The sequence below is a fragment of the Medicago sativa genome, chromosome 7 (assembly GCF_051527215.1).
Source record: "Medicago sativa cultivar Bolivia chromosome 7, Bolivia_mono, whole genome shotgun sequence".
Classification (NCBI taxonomy): Eukaryota; Viridiplantae; Streptophyta; class Magnoliopsida; order Fabales; family Fabaceae; genus Medicago; species Medicago sativa.
In genome coordinates, this window is record NC_140755.1 from 7,471,451 (window position 1) to 7,490,779 (window position 19,329).

Sequence of the window (19,329 nt, forward strand, 5' to 3'; positions counted from 1 at the left end):
TGTGTTTGATCTGTTTTTGGGGGAGAGAGAAAGAGTGGAAGTGTTTGTGCTGAGTTGTAACAGAATGAATGGGTTTTTTGACCATTGACTGTGACTGGATTATTTATAGCTGATGTGTATGACTGCTGGACCATTCATAACCTGCCATGTGGACTGGATTGTAACTAACTCCCTATGGACAAATGAAAAAATGACACGTGGCACTGGACTGTGACTTGGACAATAAAGGACTAAAATGCAATTAACTAAACTAAAGGGATTAAACTGCAGTTTTTAACAAAAAAGACTTAAAATGAAAATTAAAATAAAATGAATTAAAATTGGTAACCGGAAAATAACGTAAAGTGAAACGATTAAAATTGACAAAACGGACTAAAACGAACCAATGGCCTAAATGAGGTACTTTAAAGTAACCTCTCTCTGCCGAAATTTCGTGTGAAATGACCAAAATGCCCCTGGGGACTAAAATGACTCGAAACGACTCAAATGCAATTTAAAAATGGATTTTTAACAGGAAATTAAAGCAAGAACTTATACAAGACTCAGAGACAATTTTTTAGAATTTAAACAGGGCTTTAACACATGAAAAGACTAAAATGCCCCTAGGGGCAAAACTGACTCAAAATGACTTCAAATGCAATTTTTGGCAAGGGTTTCGACATAGAATGAATCAGAGACTTATTCTAACCAAATGAAAAGACTCAAACAAAATTTTGAAAGACTGAGAGAAATTTGACATAGGAAATGACTAAAATACCCTTCCATGTGAATTTTGCAAATAACATTGAAATAAAATGCAGAGAAAGATGCAATTAATCAGAGACATATCAAATGACTTGTAATACAAGAAAAGAAGAATTGAATTAGTATTTTTAGGTCCAAAATTAGGGTATAACACTCACCGTCAGTATGTGGATGATACCTTGTGAATTGAGGAGACAACTATTGAGAATTTGCTGGTAATGAAGGCTATTTTGAGAGCCTTTGAAATAACATCTGGATTAAAAGTAAATTTTACGAAAGAGTAGCAAGGGGGTCTCCTTGTTTAGGCCTCTTTATCGAGATTTCCCACGTAGGACATCCAGTTACCAAAACTAACAAAATATTTGTACAAATACAAGCCTTCATCCATTTAATCCAAAACCAAACCTTCTCAACATATATATAGTCCAAACGTCCAATCAGGGGTGAATCCCTTCATAACAATGGGGTAGCATTGGCTACCCCAAAAGAAAAATAAACCTTGCATAATTTATATAGTTTTAAAATATAGCTACCTCATTAATATATTACTTGGCTACTCCAAACAATTTTGTTGGTTTAAAGAGAGATTATTTAAAAAAAAATACTTATAATCTATTTAGTTTAGTGTCAATTATAAATAAATTTGACTTGTTAAAACTTCATAGAGTACAAATTTTATAAATAATTATTGTTAGATTTTATTTTCTTCGTTGTCGCTTCATTAAATATAAGGAAAATTTATTGCAAATTTATTTTACTTATTAATTAAGTTTAATATATTAATTTTTAAAATATATTTTATTTCTTCTTTATATTTGGCCCCCTTGTAAAAATTGTATTAGCTTCGCCGCTGCGTCCAATCCACCAAGTCATAAGCTTTATAAAAATTCACCGTCAAGATCAATTAGTTTTCCCCCCTCTTCATCCTCCTCGTATCTGAAGGTGAGAAAAACACAAGAATGAGTTGATCTATGTTGGGCTTTTCTGGCTTTTTCTAAGTGTTTAAGCAGTAGTCAGAGTCTGATGAGTGTAGAGTTTGACACAGAATCTTATATCAGTGGATATAATCAAACACAAAGATAAAGATATATATATATATATATATATATATATATATATATAGAGAGAGAGAGAGAGAGAGAGAGAGAGAGGAGAGAGAGAGATAGAGAGACAAGCAATTATACTGGTTCCTCCGATAATCCATGAGTATTCCAGTCCCATTGCACTTTCAAGAGATATTCGCTATAATCAAAACTAATTACAAAATGCTCAAGGACACAACCAAGAGACTTCCAATGCTCAAGTACACAACCAAGTGACTTCCAAATGTTCAATCACAATTGAAAGAGACTTCTAAAAGATTAAAAATAAAGTATTTGTTCTTACATGTGATATATAATTAAAGGTGTAAACAATTAGGTACATAACCGACTCTTAAACATAGAATTTTTAAGATACAAACATTGATAAGAAAACTTTTTTATTTCACAAGGTAAGGGCACATTAAAAATAGCAGAGTCGTGTTATTGTCGTCAAGTCTTTAGCTTCTTATATAGGCAAGAATTTGAGAGTCATTGAAAAAATGTCAGCGCATTAAGAGCCGTTAAGAAGCTTCAAATTAAGGATGTTGAGCCATTGTCTGATATGGATAATGTCGTTGATTTGACATTTGAAATTCCTTTGCAGAACAAGAATTATCTGTTCGCTCTCTTTGTTCTTGAAGTTCTTTGTTTGTTTCTACACGTGGTCAGAAGAAGACAGATTGTACTATCAGAGTCTTGATAGAGACAGCTATAGAAGAGGACAAATATGACGAGTCTTATGGGTCCCTTAGGATCTTATATTCTTCAGAGTCTTATGATCTTCGGAGTCTAATGCAAATCTTCAACTTCTGAGTGGCTTCCTTTCTTCTAATCCAACATATTGACTACTGGTTGACCTTTCTTTAGATCCTCTACCATAGTCTTTTAACTTCTTTTGTGCTTCTGATGCTCTTACACATGTTCATTCCTTGTTAAATTTTATTTATGGTGTTGCACACTTGAACACATATTAACTTATCCAATTGTTCTTCAAAACTTTGTTATCATCAAAACTCTAGAGGAATTGTATAACATCAATTTTGTTCCAACAACTTCATCTATAAATTCATTAACCATCACAACCCCATCCATCAATTGTCTTCCTTTAAGGACACTGCTGTATTCATTACTTTCATTAGTCTTGACGTTAACAACTTTATCAACAACTTATTTAAACATCCGGAAATCGAGATAGATTGAAAAGCACTTGGTTCAAAAGGAGAGTCAATTTCCGGTATTAAGGCCAAAAAATAAAATTAAACCCTCATGGGAGAGCCCCATTGTCATGGAATTGATCAAATATCAATGTCACCTTCCCTTAACTTTATACATGCATAGAAATAATCACAAATCAATCTTGTAAATGGTTTCTGTCAAAAAATAAATGGATCTCTTGTTAATATTATGTTCACTAATTTGATGTATTATATACTCGCTTAATATTTTTCGGTGTGGTGTTTATTTGGTTGGATCAAGTACCCCTTGTACTTAATCTCGAGTTAGAAGTATAATACTAATTGTACTTAATTCTGCCTTATATAAAATAATTCCTTAAAAAAATCTAGTGTAATCACATTATTTTATATAATTTGTTTTTTGTGGCGATGACATTCGTTTTTGGTGGTGACATTATTTGATTTAATCTAAGAATACAGTTACTATGTATCATAAAATACATGCATATGTCCTCGTGAGCTTAACTCAGTTGGTAGGGACAATGCATAATATATGTAAGGTCCGGGGTTCAAACCCCACTCACCACAAAAAAATATATAATACATATATTATAAAGGTAAATATAGTGAAATCACATTGTTTTGTTTATATTTGACAATATACTAGACAAAAAGGTTTTTGTGGCTTCAAGCATTCATCTTATGTTGCTCTGCAAGATTGTCCTGCTAAATAAATTGAAAAGTCAAAGAAATAAAACTCAAAGTGTAAGTAAAATCATAAGGGTAACAATATTCATTATGACATGAAAAAACAATTATATGTTAAGAAGTAATAGAATCATTTTTAATTTACCTGTTAAACACATAAACATTTATTTGTTACGCATATCGGCATTCCAGGTAAAATACATCGATTACTTGCACAATCAAGGGCAGAATTACAAGTAATATCTATAAAATTAAATAATGTTATTAAAAGATGATTAAAATCATTTATAAGGTAAACAAATATTTTAAAATGATGAGAAAATTGGCTTACTATAGGCATCAGTTACAACGAGAAATAGAGAAAAAAGAAGGATCGCAATATAAATAAACTCAATAATTATAGCCATTTTTTTCATTTGCTTGTAGTAAACAGAAAATTGTATTATCAATTTATATAATATGAAAAACTCCATGCTCTATTTATTTCAATAAAATATATTTTTTAGCATATATTGAATTGTAAGAAACCATTTTTAAAGTTATAATTATTTGTAAACGACTCCTAAACACATTGATACGTTGTATTTGTCCTTTAACTTATTGAATCGATCACTTGATTTTGGCCAGGATCTTACATAAATATATACAATTTTTTTGACAAAATCTTACATAAATATATTGTTGGTCATTCGATTTCATTTTTTTTTTTTATAAATTAAAGAGGTGTCACTATAACATTTGGACCCTACGTCAACGCCTATATTTTTTATGGTAAACAATTGTTCTCCTAGAGTTAGGCAAATGGTGTCCTTTTTTTTTTTGAAAGCAGACAAGTGGTGTTCAATGCTTTGTCTTTTTCGTACATTCGTCGTTCCCTGTTTATTGTTATTCAAGCACGGATACAGACACACATCATACACGACATGGACACTGACACACTGACAAGACTATTAATTTAATAAAATCATATAATTCAGTGTGTAATTATAGATGTCCGTGTTGTGTCGGACACGATACATGTTCAAAGAGTGTCCGCAGTTTATAGGTTATTCTCTTTCATCCTTTTTATTTGAACTTATTACCTCATCAAATTTCACTATGTTTATATAAGTATTATTTTTCTTTCGTTATTTTGTATTTTTTTATTTTTTTAAACGGCGTTATTTTGTAACCAAAAAAAAAAAACGGCGTTATTTTGTATTGAATGATTATGATTATGTGTATAACAATATTTAATCACAGTTTTTTCACTTGATGAAATAAGTATTAATTTGACCTTCAATTAGTTTTTTCTTACATTGTGAAGGATTCTCTTATGTTGATCACTTTAGATAGTATTTCCATTTTCTGGTTCTTATTTTCATTCGATATTGATGAAAGTGATTTGTTTAATTTGCAGTGTTGGGTATTTGTACTATAAATTTGAGTTTTACTTTGCTGGTTTTTTCCATTGGATCATATTTGTACTGCAATGGTACAACATGCTAGTGGCGGATCTTGAGTAAAAATGTAGGGGGAGCCAAGTATTTGTAACATATATATATAATTTGGTTAAGAATGTACACAATGTACACAAATTCTTATGTGGTGCAACGGTTTGCAAAGCTTATTACAACCTTAAGAGTAATGGTTCGATTCTTGTAAAGAGTAAGGAGATATCCTGTAAGGAGTAAGGAGATTTTTTTTTGTCAATAAAAATTTTCGAGTCCTGTAAGGAGTAAGGAGATATCCTGCAAGGAGTAAGGAGATTTTTTTTTGTCAATAAAAATTAAAATATATGTTCGAGTCCTGTAAGGTGTAAGGAGATATCCTGTAAGGAGTAAGGAGATTTTTTTGTCAATAAAAATTAAAATATATGCAGAAAAAGGTGATAGAATGAATAAAAAGGAGATAGAGTGAGTCGAACCGAACAACAAATTAAAATATATGCATTTGTCAATAAAAATTAAAATATATGCAGAAAAAGGTGATAGAATGAATAAAAAGGAGATAGAGTGAGTCGAACCAACGATCTGTTGTTGTAAAAGATAGAGTGAGTCGAACCGAACAACGACCTGTTGTTGTAAAACACGTTCTATTTCCACTGCGGCAGATGCGAAATGCTTTGAATATTCTACCTAATATAGTATTTATACTAAACCTGGGAGGAGCCATTGCTACCATGGGCTCTTGAGAAGATCCGCCACTGATTATATGTCTCTATTTACTAATATTCCGTCTCTATAATGATATTTAAAAAAAATAAAAAATCTTCAATATTCCTAATGTTTAGTGCTAAAACAATGTATAAAATATCATTTTGTTTGCTACATTTAACTTTTAAATCTCATGAACATCACAATAATATTTTGATACACATCAAGTTTGAAAAAGTGACATAAAAGTATCCTCATACGACAAAACATCATCACATAATCTCAAAATATAAAGGCAACCAAACTAAATTTAATCACTAATCTACCTAGTTGTTACCCGTATAAAGTTGTCTAAAATATAAAAGATCATGATATGTTTGATCTAACAAAAGATAGCAAAATAATGGTAACACCAAGCTAAAGTTCATCTATCTCGTCGTTACCATTATCACCCTCTCATTTGGGATGAATTGAAGAGTTCATATTAGGCACAATAATCTCAAGAATTTGCTCCAAGCGCTCCATCTTCTGTTTTATCATTTCTTGTTCAATATTTTTCCTTTCAAGTTCAGCGGTTAATGCTTCAATCTTAGCATCCATAGCAGGAACTTTTTATGAAGAAACTACATCAGTAGAAATTGAAGGCAATAGTCTCAGAGATTCTTTGACAACGACAGCTTGAGATTCTAATCCAAATATGCGCCCTTTCTTGTTAATGCCTCCAACAATTTCCATATAAATACCATTGTCTATTTCTTCAGTAGGTTGTTGACTATTATTCTCACCACTTTGAGAGTGTTTCTCAAACATTTGATTTTGGTACATTAATTGGAAGCAAAGAGTATTTTATCGAACTTTGATGTATGATTTCATCACTAGGAGGGGGCAACAAATATTGATATTCCCAATGTTTGTGAAGGTTTGTTCTGTGTTGGTTTGCCTGACTTTGTTGTTGATGATGATGGTTGATTTGATCATCCAAGACTTTTTTATATTTCAGTTGCATGCGTCAAATGTAGTCTTAATCCGAGGAACTATGTTTTTCAATGGTAAAGGTTTGTATTTATTCGAAAAATCCCAAGTCCCACATAGATAAGACTCTTGATAAAGAGGAGAGAGTCCTCAACTTATGAACCAATTTTGTAAAGATGAGTTAGACGCCAAGTTTTATCAGTATTGTTCTACTGATGCACCAAATTTGTTGTCAAATTAGAATTAGATATTTAGTTGTGGTTTTTTCCTTTCTTAAAGTGATTAATGTTAATGAATGAGCTATGTTCCTAATTTGTGGATCCCCTATTTGCTCCAGTAGAGTGTTAAGTATGGTTGTTTTGAATATTTTGCTACTAGACTAAGAAATGGAAGTAAAAAAGATTAATGTGGAAAGGTAATTAAAGAGATAAAGTAGCATAAATAACATGAGTGTTGATTGATTGTGTCATGAAAACTATACAAGATGAGTACTGATCGTACCTGATCAGAAGGTGACTGTCGGTGCTTTGAATGCGGTGGTTGTGACGGTGGTGGAATTCGTCTGAATGTTTCTTGGAGCGGATGGGGGGTGTGTACCTGCAGGCACTCCGACGCTCAAGTCAGTAGAGATCAGAGAGAGAGGGTTTAGAGGGAAGAAAAGATTCTACCTTAGGGACTGCATTGAGTCCCCTATTTATAGAGGTGGAGGGCTGCAGAGCCGTTGTCATGGCACACCTGGTTCAGGCGGTTACGAAATCGTGGGAAGTGTATCCGCCCGAGAGATTATTGCGGGAACGTGCAGAGAGACGTTGGGTCTCGTTTGAACCGGTCTCGCTCGCTCCGTGCACCCCCCTAGCGGAGAGAGGGTATGCTGCAAGTAATGTTGCCAAACGTGGAGTTTGGGCTTTGGATTGTATTGGGCACAAGTAATGGGCCAAAGGTCCTTTTGGCCGGTCCAGAACAAGTACATATAGACAAAATTATTTTTGTTAGCCAAAACGACAATGTCTACAATGCCTTGCCTTGCTCGGGTACTGCATGATTTTTCCTCGTAGAGCGGATGTGTGGCATCTCACATTCGGCTGACATTTTCCTTTTATCGATAAGATCCATTTACAAGGTCCAATATGTGAAGCCTTCCACAAATTGTGATTTCTTGATCACCACTCTTTGTGCATAGTGGTACAATAAAGAGAGTATGAATTTAGTGTCTAATTGTCTAGTTCTATTGAGGTTTGACTATGTCTGATGTCTTCAAGACCCCCCGTATTTTTAGTAGACTCAAGAAAGAATTGACTAACCTTAGTTCGGAGGTAATAATGCTTAACTAACCTTTCCACCGGGTGAGGTAAATCTCATCAAACCTCAAATCGCCTATGTTGCAATTTTGGCCAAGAGGATAATTATTTTTAGATATAGATATATATTAAATTTGATTGTATGATACATTTATTCATTTTTGGAGCGAACATCTTCACTTTTAATTTTAGTATAAATATATGGTCACCTCAATTGTATATTATTTCAACAACTAATTTTGCAATTGTTTAAAAACTATTATTGTTCTTTGGGTATGTTTCCCTTTTCTCTATCATGTAAAGCTAAAAAGGAAATACAAATATTAATGAAAAGCTGATAAAAAATGGACATAATTAACTATGATTGCTAACAACTTTTTTATATGAGATGCGTACTAAGATAAACTAAACACTTCGGTGAGATAAAAGGAAAAACACAGCATATTGAGATAAACTAAAATTATTGTTAAATATCTCGTATGTATAAATACAAGATATTTAATAATTAATTTTAATTTTACATAAGGGTTTCTTCTAACATTTGTTTTTTTTTATTTTATATTTTTATATTAGAAGATGAGTATGAGGGGTTTTTCACTATAAAAGAAGACAAAAAGAATTTGTCCTATTGCATGCAAATGAGGAAAAAATATGACTAAATTTTTGAAGTTTATTTATGTTATGATTCTCTTTCTTTCACTATTTTTTGTTGTAATCAACGCCGATGGTAAGCCCCTTTCTTCATCTTTTTTAATTTTATTTTTTCTCTTATACACAATATTTTACCACTTTTTAATAACATTATTTTTATTTTTGTTTCATACCATAGCATATCGTGAATGCAATAGCGACGGTGATTGTCCAAATTATCTTTGCCGCGTTAAGGAAGTTGGAATGTGCTATTTTACTAAATGTTATTGTATTCGACTCTAATTTTTTTTTTTTTAGAGAAACAAGCTACACCTTCTCTCTCGAAGTTCAATTTCTTCACTCAATGGAGAGGAGTGAATTTGGATCATTTTTATTTTGAAATTTCTCCTATGTATCTTTTTTTCCTTTCTTTTAATATAAATAAGTGGTTTCCACATAAATCGAGTTTTTTTTTATTTTGTTTTATTTTCTCATCCGAGTGCATCGTTCGGTCTTTCATCGTCTTGATGCGGTGTTATATAATTTATCGTCTTGTTGTGTTTGTTTGGTTTATATTGAAAGATAAACTTCAATTAATTCCAAATTCAATCAATAACTTAGGTGTCAACGTTGTAGATCCGGAGACATAAGTATTTTGATGACTTTAATTTTATCATATTATTTATAGTCATTTTATCGTTGTATTCTATTAACTTGAGTGTTGTGAATTCGTTCGCAGATTCGTCTATCTTTTGTTTAGCGGTCTTATATTTGAGATTGTATTTGATGTACTATATCAATATTTATGCCTTCACATGGCTTTCGCTATCGAAACAAGATGAGTGTTTGCTACCACTCAGCCTCGGTCTACCCACCCAAACATTACTTTTTCCACTGGCTTAGCTTTCCCTTCAAGAGTTTCAGTTTTTCCTTTAAACCATCTATGAAAATTCTATTTATTTGCATGGCTTGAAACCAGCTAGGGACAAGAATAGATTTCTGCTCTTCACCCAGCACTTTTCGCTCGCGCCCTGCAACCTTTCCCAAAATACCCCTGCGTTAGTTAACTAACGCAAATGTAAAATTAACATAACTTAGTTTTTACACATGCGTGACTTAAGTCACGCAGCGTGAGTTAACTCACGCAGGAATTAGTGGCAACCTTGAAGCTTTTCTCTTCATTAGTCTATACGTGTTGGCCTTTGGTAGTGCAGGCTTGAAAGCTTCTGCAGGAATTAGTGGCAACCATGAAGCTTTTCTCTTCATTAGTCTATACGTGTTGGCCTTTGGTAGTGCAGGCTTGAAAGCTTCTCTGCCAGCACATGGTGCTGACCAATTTGATGAAAAAGATCCCAAAAAAACAAGACAAATGTCTAGCTTCTTTAATGCTCTCTTACTTCTTGTTTGCATTGGTGGTTCTGTCAGCTTAACATTTAATGAATGGATACAAAACAGCAAAGGATGAGATTGGGTTCTGTCAGCTTAACATTTACTTGCAAAAACATTGTGAATATGCAAAAACAATACATGCGTGAGTTAACTTACGCAAGTGTTAATTCCTGCGTGAGTTAACTCACACTGCGTGACTTAAGTCACGCATGTGTGAAAACTAAGTTATGTTAATATTATTTTTTCGATAGTCTACACCACGTTGTTGTTGTTGTAGTAGTATAATAAGACAGCCTGTATTTTTACCAGCCTAAGCCTGACATTTCAAATTTAAAAGGCTTCTAGTAAAGTCTAAATAGACCAAGGCAGGCTAGGTTATTTTTAGTAGTTAGAGTTCAAACAAATGCAAAACATACACATTCAAAGGTTCCATAGCTGAAGGCAATCAAGATTTTCTATTAGTTCTCTCATTTTCATTATCATTCTTTGATTCCTCAACACCAAATCTGCTTAGGGATTTGTAGTAACAGGTTCTCCAGCAATGCTATTGCCAACATTAACTATTAATTAATGTTACAAATAACAAGCTAATAGTTTTTTCTTTTTCTTGCATTAGTCTAATAAACAGAGCAAAGTATCATGAAATTAGAGACAATATATTCTCCATTCTTGATGGTTCAATTTCCACAACAATACATGATTGATCCATCATTTGAGGTTAACAACCATCAACCTTACAACAGCCTCCATTTAAGCATGCGTATGTTCAACCAGTACTACTTGAATGCAAGCTTCCATACTTCACGCACATTAGATGAACCATCTGTGATTTCGGCAACCATGTTACTAGTCAAGATGCCTGCACATATAAAGCACTGTTATGACATGACACTAGCATATACTAAAGTACTAATTGGTAGGGAAGAGAAATAGATCACTATAATAATGTCACCATTCCCAAGTACGGCTTTCTTAAAATCGCAAATGGAATGTGCAACATCGATATATTTAAAAACAATTATATTAGAAAAAAAATGCGAAGCCGACAATGCCATCTGCCAAGTACGACTTCCATAAGAAAAAATTGAAGTCACATGTGGTGTGTATACATACTTACCCCATTTTGCTTTAAAAAATGCAACTTTGCCCAGATTGACAAATAATACAGTCAAACAATGCTAGTGCCGTAGAAATATCTAATAATATCCTGTGAGGATTACATCCCATCCTTGATACTTAAAACCGTATAATGAGACCAAAAAAAATTTCACAATGTTTGGCCAGCATAACTACATGGATCTGTGACTTAGGTTCCAAATGAGTCAGTGTATGTGCATGGCATAGTAGGAAATCAATCAATGTTGTCAATAGCGCGAAAAATAGTGTTATGTTCAAATTCCGCTCTGCTACAATGCTATAGCCGCTATTTGACAATACTTTGTACTAAATTGTGTAACTCATAACAATATCGGTCGGTTAAAATTCTACTATACAATAGCGCTATAACCGTTATTTGACAACACTCTAGTAAATTGCGTAACGCGTAACAATAGCAGTTTGTTAAAATTCTGCTATACTATAGTGCTATAGCTGCTATTTGACAACACTGAAATCAATAGATTGAAATATCACTATAACTATTGCAAATTGTTCCCATATTAAGGACAATACTTAATTTTTATGATGCAGCTACAACACACATAACATACAAAGATTCAAAATCGTAATCCTATTGCATATATCCAATACTATCTCACCATCTTTTTCCACCACCGACAGAAATCTGCGAGTTCCTCCGCCTACACCAAAGTAATACTTCTTTGCAGCCATGTACACAACTCCATTAGGACGTAGCAAGCACTTTGTATCAAACAGTTCAATATGTAAGAAAACCAATATTTTTATCAGCAAAGATGCACATAAATACATATAAGATAAATATACTCTACACATTGCAAAATTGCAATTACTGGCTCAATAATCAAAACATACCTTCTTGATTAGATTGTATAGACTTTGAAGACTGTTGATGGAGTAAACTGTCTCCGCCATGAGAATAAAATCATAACCAGAACCTTCACTGTGTTTTGCATCTGTACCAATATGAGGGAGCAGTTTATCGACTTCACTCCAGTCACCAGCAAAAAAGCGAACTTCTGCCTTGTCATTTGTCGAGTGAGACGGCGATGGTTGCGAACCTGCAGAAACATTGGCGTTTACATTGGGAATTGTGAGACAGCGTAGGACCTCGGCGTTGAAGTCTTGAAAATGAACAGCAGCTGCCCCCTAATCAACCATAGTAAACACATCATTACATTTTTCAAATTTAATTGAAGATACCAAAGCAAAGCCAATAAAACATAGTTTCACCTCAAGCAAAGCATAGATTCCAGGCAGTCCATGACCGCATCCGACCTGAATCAAATATTTGAAACTAAATTATATTGTGATTGAAGAATAAGCTATTTCTATAACAAATGATGAAATAAAGTCAAATTGTTGCCATATAAACTAGTATAAGCTATTTTCATAAGCTATTCAAGAGAACTAGGGCCCGTTTGGATTGGCTTATTTTTGAGCTTATGAAAAATGGCTTATGCAAATAAATAAGATTTTATGTTAATTTATAACTTTTCACTAACGAAAATTTTATCTTCGCAACATTTTTTTTCATAAACTATATTGACAAGCTTATAAATGATACAAAAAAAAAAAAAAAAAAAAACTCATTTATTTGCATAAGCTATTTTGTATAAGCTCAAAAAAAGCCTTATCCAAAGGAGCCACCAACGTAGATCAACTAAAAACAGCTTATGGTCATATGTCATAACTTGTTTGCATAAGTTCTCCCAAGCAATCTCACAAGTGATTATGCCAGTAGATAAGCTCAAATAAGTCAATCCAAACAAACCCTAGCTTTGAGTATATCCTCTTATTCAATTGTATATCAAATGACACATGCTTTTCTAAGCTAGTTTGTGTTAGTTTACTAAGCAAGTAATAGACAGTTTCATATCAAACAGATAATGAATACAGTAGATCACAGAATCACCTGAAGAAAGTGATGCCCACCTCTAATACCCGTTTCCCACCAAATGAAATAAGCTCACTTTTAATATCTGAACGAAGGGCTTTAATTAGATCATTTGAACCTTCCCACAGCTTCAGTCCTCCTAAACCAAAGGAAACCAAAGTTGCAACTGATTTAGTAGTCATCAAATATGTTGCATCGGCACCAAAGAGTGAAGGTGTGTTAATGTGTCGGTGTTGTGTTTAGAATCTGCGTCTACGTTGGTGCTTCATAGGTCATCAACAACGTTGAAATGAATGAATAAACAAACAAATATAAATCTATATAGAACCGACATTTCGTACTAAAGACATGTTATTACATTCAATTGCTTCCACTTTCGTAAATTATTATCGGTGTCTACAAATACGTATCATTGTTTTGTTCGGAGTCTGCATTTGTGTCATATTCAGTGTGTTTGCTTCACAGATAGAAATGAGGAGCAAAATATTATCACCTTCATATTTCCCGGGAACTAAATCAGAGTTGGATAAACCAAAAACTTGTTGAGTATTCACCCGTCCCTACAAGAATGTGATAAAACTAAGCTCTTATCAAAATAATAATTGATAATAAGAATAATAAATATTCAATTCAGTCTTTAAACTTGTAGGATTGTATCAATATAATATTCTAAAATTAGGTATTTAAACTAATAATTAATAATAACTCCCATTATATTATAGTAGAGTAAACAACCAATTTAGGTCTTGAAATTACAAGTGTCTAGAAATTTGGGATCCCAAATATATGAAATATCAAATTGCTCCCCAAAATTGTTTAGCGTCTATCAAAAAGCTACCTCCGTCGGGTAGTTTCGTTAGAAGTGATGATAAGTCATGTTAAATGACACTGTGACTTGTCCATGTTGATGCCAGGTCACACATATCCCTAAACACACGTTTCATACCGAGTAAAAAACTTAAATTTTTATGCATATTGGACTTCAATCATCAGAACCCCGAAATCAATTAGTACTAATGAAAAGTCTACTCATAACAATTTACGTTTTTAACAGGTATGAAACTTGTGTTTAGAATTTCGTGTGGCATGGCATCGACGGGTTCCATGTGACATCATGTCTACTGTTAAAGTGTCCTACATCGGATAAGAGATGGTCTGACGATGTGTTTATAAGTGGGGGCAATCCTCACCTCACAAGCCGGTTTGTGGGGTTGTGTAAGGCTCAACCACGATTTCTAAGATGGTATCAAAGCCTCCTCCAAGATCTGTTGGGCCACCTGCTATCAGGTTTCCGTTATCGGGCCACCCACCATTTATGCCCACGCTCTAGACAATGTGTTTGTAAGTGAGTGCAATCCTCACCTCACAAGCCGGTTTTGTGGGGTTGTGTTAACATTTTGACTTACACTTACAATTTCAGAACTCAAAATGGTGGTTTACTCTATTCTAGTATCATGAGAATAAGAATATGAAAAACAAAAAGAAACAAACTTTACCTTAAACAAAGTAACCCCATCAAAATTTACTTCCTCAGCATTATGTTTAACGAATAAAGGAACCTAATTTCAACAATCCAACAAAAAAAAAAAACACTGTTTCAAAAACAACATAGTTTCAATTAAAACAATGATTAACAGTGAAAACAACCAAACAAGAATTTACCTCTGATTCAGAAACAAGAACTTCAACACAAGGAGGTGGAGGTATAGCATTAACTTGTTGTGAAACATCATCAAATATTCCGAAACCAGAACCTACGGAGGAGGAAAATAGCTGAAATGTTTCAAAATTCGGTTTCTCTGCATTTTTCTGTGAAAACAAAATTTAAAACCGTTAATTGATAAGAGAAAAATTAAGAAGAAAATTTAAAAATTGAAATTAACCTTAGAATCACACTCTGAGTTTGTAGCCGCCATTTTTCTTCTTCTTCGGATTCCTCGAACTATGTTTTTTTTTCGTTCTCTTTTTTGGTTCTATTATGCAACGGATTTTTGGTTTTCTCATTTGTTTTTATAATTTTGGGTTTTGAGAAATTACTTATTGTACCCCAATGATTACTTTTCATAATTATTAGAGATATAGGATTAGTGGTATATTAATCCTAATAACTCTTTGTATTGATGAAGATAAAAAGTTACAAATGAGTGAAAAGTTCTCACTAATGGGTGGTTAGAGCATCTCTAACGGGGGGTCCTTACTTAACAAGGACCACTCCCCGTTAAGGACCCTCCATTGGAGGAAGAAAAATTGAGTCTCCGTTAAGGAACGGGCAACTATATAAGGACCCTCTCTCTCCTGGGTAACTAACGGGTCCCACATTTAAAAAAGTAATAAAATGTGTACTACTTGGTCCCACTTGCATAAAGAAGTAATAAAATGTGTACTACTTGGTCTCACTTGCATACAGAAGTAATAAAATGTGTACTACTTGGTCCCACTTGTAAAAATGAGTAATAGATAAATTATTTTTGTTTAATATGTAAAGATAGTGGGACATATTTAAGTACTTTTCATTGGAGTCCTTATTAGTGTATTGTCATTGGAGTCATTGAGTCCTTAATAGATACTTTTATTAAAAAATTATAAATAAGTGATGTGTCACGTAGGGTCCATTTAAGGAGTCCTTGTTAGGAAACTACCATTGTGGATGCTCTAAACCTATTTATAGTACTCCCTCCGGTCCTTATTATAAGAAAAAGTTGACTTTTTAGGTTCATAGAATAATTAATGTATCTTAGTGTAAATATAGACTAGATACATCACTTACACAATGAACCAAAAAAGTGAATTGTTTCTTATAATAAGGACCGGAGGGAGTACTATTGATAGAGAATTATGGAGAATAACATAGAACATTATGGAACTTTCAAGATGTCCAAAAACTTTCAAGAATATTACAAAATAAAGTCATAGTGATTAGGATCATCTTAGCATCTCTAGAACTTTCTAGGCACATGAACTAGATATTAGAGTCTCTAGATAGTTCTTGTAATTAAGTAGTAGCATTAAATGTTTCTAGATATTTCTAGTTTGTAATGTAGAGTCTTCCTAGAGTAGTATAAATAAGGCTCACCGCCAAATGTTTTGGCATATTCAATATACTCAAGCATTGAAACATTCAAATAATATAATCTTTTCTTTGAGAATATTAGAGAGTTTCTCTATTTTCTTTACCTTTCCTTTTGTTCCTGAGCCAAATTTGGCATCAGAGCTGGTTACGATACCTCGGAGATGAGTTTGAGCGAAGAAATCAATGGAAAGAGAGTTTTCAAGTGAGCAAGGAGTTGCTTTCTTAAAACTTCACTTTACGGCCATTTGTTCGTAAAACTACCTTAGGGTCGAGTTTGAGTGAAAAAATCAACGGAAAGTGAGTTTTCAATTGAGCAAGGAGTTGCCTTTGTGAAACTTCACTTTGCGGCCATTTTGTTCGCGAAACTAACACCACCATTTTGTTTGGAAAGTGAAAAAAAAACCTTGGTTAACAAGTCTTCACCGCCAACAAAACCACCAGTCACCACCACAATCTTCACTCAAAGTTTGTTGAACCGTTATCGTTAAAATGCCACTTCGAAGACAAAACGAAAGAAGTTTGCAAGAGATGGAGATGGAAAAAATGTGGCGACAAATTCATCTGCTCCAGAAGACTGTCAACGCCCAACATGCATTATTGGAAGTACAACGACGAAGAGTTTATGATGATGACTCCGGTAGTGACTCTTCATCATCTAGAAGCAGACGCTCACAACGACGTCAGCTTCAGGTGAATGATATCAAAGTAGACATTTCAGATTTTGAAGGGAATCTACAACCCAATGATTTTCTGGATTGGCTATAAATTGTTGAACGTTCATTTAAGCATAAGGAGGTTTCAGAAGAGAAAAAAGTAAAGATCGTTGTTGAAAAGCTGAAGAAACAAGCTTTAATTTGGTGGGAAAATCTTAAAAGGAAACGAGAGTGTGAAGGGAAATGCAAGATCAAGATGTGGGACAAAATGCGTCAGAAACTGATCCGTAAGTATTTACCTCCTCATTATTATCAAGAGAATTTTACACAACTACAATTATCCAAAACATCTTCATACCAACCTCTTTCCTTCACCGGAAATCATATCAATTATCACAAACCCCTAATCCATCAACCTATTTCCTCATTTAGACCCCAACATAACCCAATCAAAGAGAGAAATACCAATATTCCTAAATCTTGCATATGTCAAGGGTATGGACATATTGCCTTAGATTGTGTCAATCATAAAGTAGTCACCATCGTCAACGGGGAGATAAACAATATTTTTGAAGAAGAAAGAGAAGACATCCATGAATCATTTGAAGATGAGATGATGGGAGAACTAATATACGATGAAGAATATGTTGGTGCTGACATTTGTGAAGTGTTTGAAGAAGATGGAAACATAGATCCAATATATGATGATGAATATGTTCCCTATAACATTTGTGAAGTGTTTGAAAAAGAGGAGAAGGATGAACCATTATATGATGGAGAATGTGTTCCTTTTGATCCCGGTGAATCACTTATAGCTAGAAGAAGCTTACAAACAACAACAGATAAAGAAGAATCATGTCTAAAACACAATATCTTCCACACTTCCAACACCTCGCAAGGTAAGGGTTGTGATATCGTCATCAATAGTAGAAGTTGTGAAAATGTTGTGTCAAATTATATGGTAGAAAATTTAAAGCTGCCAACAAAGGAGCACCTACACCCATACAAGCTTCAGTGGCTCAACAAGGATAATGAGGTAAAAGTATCTCAACACTGCATTAAATCATTTTCCATTGGAAATAATTATAAAAAAATTTATGGTGTGAAGTTATTTCTATGGATACTTGGAGGCCTTGTCAATATGATCATCATACATTATTTGATGGTTATGCCAACATCTACACTTTCCTGAAGGATCTGATTAAAATCAATTTGGCACCTCTACTACTCAATGAATTCAATGAAGGAAAAGAGGAATTCAAGTCACTGGATATTTTAGTCACAAAGGAACCATTGAAGGATACATCAAAGTTATGTATGTGTCATCCAATTCCTACGCCGCCTTGGAAAGTTATTAGTATGGATTTTTCCCTTGGATTACTTTGGTCTCCACAACAGAAGGATTCTATAAACGATTCATATCAGAAGATTAATGGTGTTTTTTTAGAACGAAGAAGAAATTCTCGACTCGAGGACAAGTCTCTTCCAACCCAGGGAGAATGATAGAGAATTATGGAGAATAATATAGAACATTATGGAACTTTCAAGATGTCGAAGAACTTTCAAGAATATTAAAAAATAAATTCATAGTGATTAGGATCATCTTAGCATCTCTAGAACTTTCTAGGCACATGAACTAGATATTAGAATCTCTAGATAGTTCTTGTAGTTAAGTAGTAGCATTAAATGTTTCTAGATATTACTAGTTTGTAATGTAGAGCCTTCCTAGAGTAGTATAAATAAGGCTCACCACCAAGTATTTAGGCATACTCAATAATAGTCAAGCATTGAAGAATTCCAATAATAACAATTTTTCTTTGAGAATATTAGAGAGTTTCTCGATTTTCTCTACCTTTCCTTTTGTTCCTGAGCCAAATTTGGCATCAAAGCTGGTTACGATACCTCGGAGTTGAGTTTGAGCGAAGAAATCAACGGAAAGTGAGTTTTCAAGTGAGCAAGGAGTTGCTTTCTTAAAACTTCACTTTACGGCCATTTGTTCGCAAAACTACCTCAGGGTCGAGTTTGAGCGAAAAAATCAACGGAAAGTGAATTTTCACCCTTTCCTTTTGTCCCTGAGCCAACTATCTATTAGGACTAATATACCATTAATCCTATATCTCTAATAATACTCAACACTCTTTTTAGAAAAAATAGTTCCAATTTTTTTATTTGAAAAAGTTCAACAATTGTAAATATGAAATAGGAAAATATACATTTACTTTTTATGTTTTGACAAAAAAATAGACATTTACTTGTATTTTTAAAAGTATTATTATTCGTTCACTTGAAGTTATGAGGTGAAACAAATAGTTTTGAAATTTTATGAAAATTGAAAGTGTCGATCTACTTAACAAAATTTTTTAATTCAACGGTTTGACCAACCAAAACCTCATATTTATAATGAGTTATTAAGAAGAGTTTTAGAGCATCTTCAATGAA

General features: G+C 33.4%; 2 protein-coding genes and 2 long non-coding RNA genes across 5 annotated transcripts; 2 read left to right on the forward strand and 2 right to left on the reverse strand.

Annotated features, from left to right (window-relative positions):
* Positions 1 to 3,377: 3,377 nt before the first annotated feature.
* Positions 3,378 to 4,194, reverse strand: LOC146903923 (uncharacterized). 2 transcript variants are annotated; one of them, XR_015019916.1, is made up of 3 exons: positions 4,041 to 4,194; positions 3,855 to 3,952; positions 3,378 to 3,724 (listed from the first exon to the last, which is right to left on the reverse strand). It is a non-coding gene; the product is annotated as an uncharacterized LOC146903923 (long non-coding RNA). The 2 variants fall into 2 exon arrangements; XR_015019917.1 differs by having other exon boundaries at positions 3,378 to 3,727.
* Positions 4,195 to 8,700: 4,506 nt separating this feature from the next.
* LOC146903924 (uncharacterized) lies at positions 8,701 to 9,060 on the forward strand. Its single transcript, XR_015018229.1, has 2 exons — positions 8,701 to 8,841; positions 8,944 to 9,060. It is a non-coding gene; the product is annotated as an uncharacterized LOC146903924 (long non-coding RNA).
* A 1,509-nt stretch (positions 9,061 to 10,569) lies between these two features.
* On the reverse strand, positions 10,570 to 15,203 carry LOC146903925 (Putative methyltransferase family protein). Its single transcript, XM_085724839.1, has 9 exons — positions 15,051 to 15,203; positions 14,830 to 14,976; positions 14,664 to 14,726; positions 13,661 to 13,727; positions 13,206 to 13,306; positions 12,504 to 12,548; positions 12,126 to 12,419; positions 11,891 to 11,993; positions 10,570 to 10,992 (listed from the first exon to the last, which is right to left on the reverse strand). Exons 1-9 carry the CDS (start codon positions 15,081 to 15,083, stop codon positions 10,910 to 10,912), a joined length of 936 nt encoding a protein of 311 aa, XP_085580965.1. The 5' UTR covers positions 15,084 to 15,203; the 3' UTR covers positions 10,570 to 10,909.
* A 1,082-nt stretch (positions 15,204 to 16,285) lies between these two features.
* On the forward strand, positions 16,286 to 19,073 carry LOC146903926 (uncharacterized). Its single transcript, XM_085724840.1, has one exon. It carries the CDS (start codon positions 17,147 to 17,149, stop codon positions 18,080 to 18,082), a length of 936 nt encoding a protein of 311 aa, XP_085580966.1. The 5' UTR covers positions 16,286 to 17,146; the 3' UTR covers positions 18,083 to 19,073.
* The last annotated feature ends 256 nt before the right edge of the window (positions 19,074 to 19,329 follow it).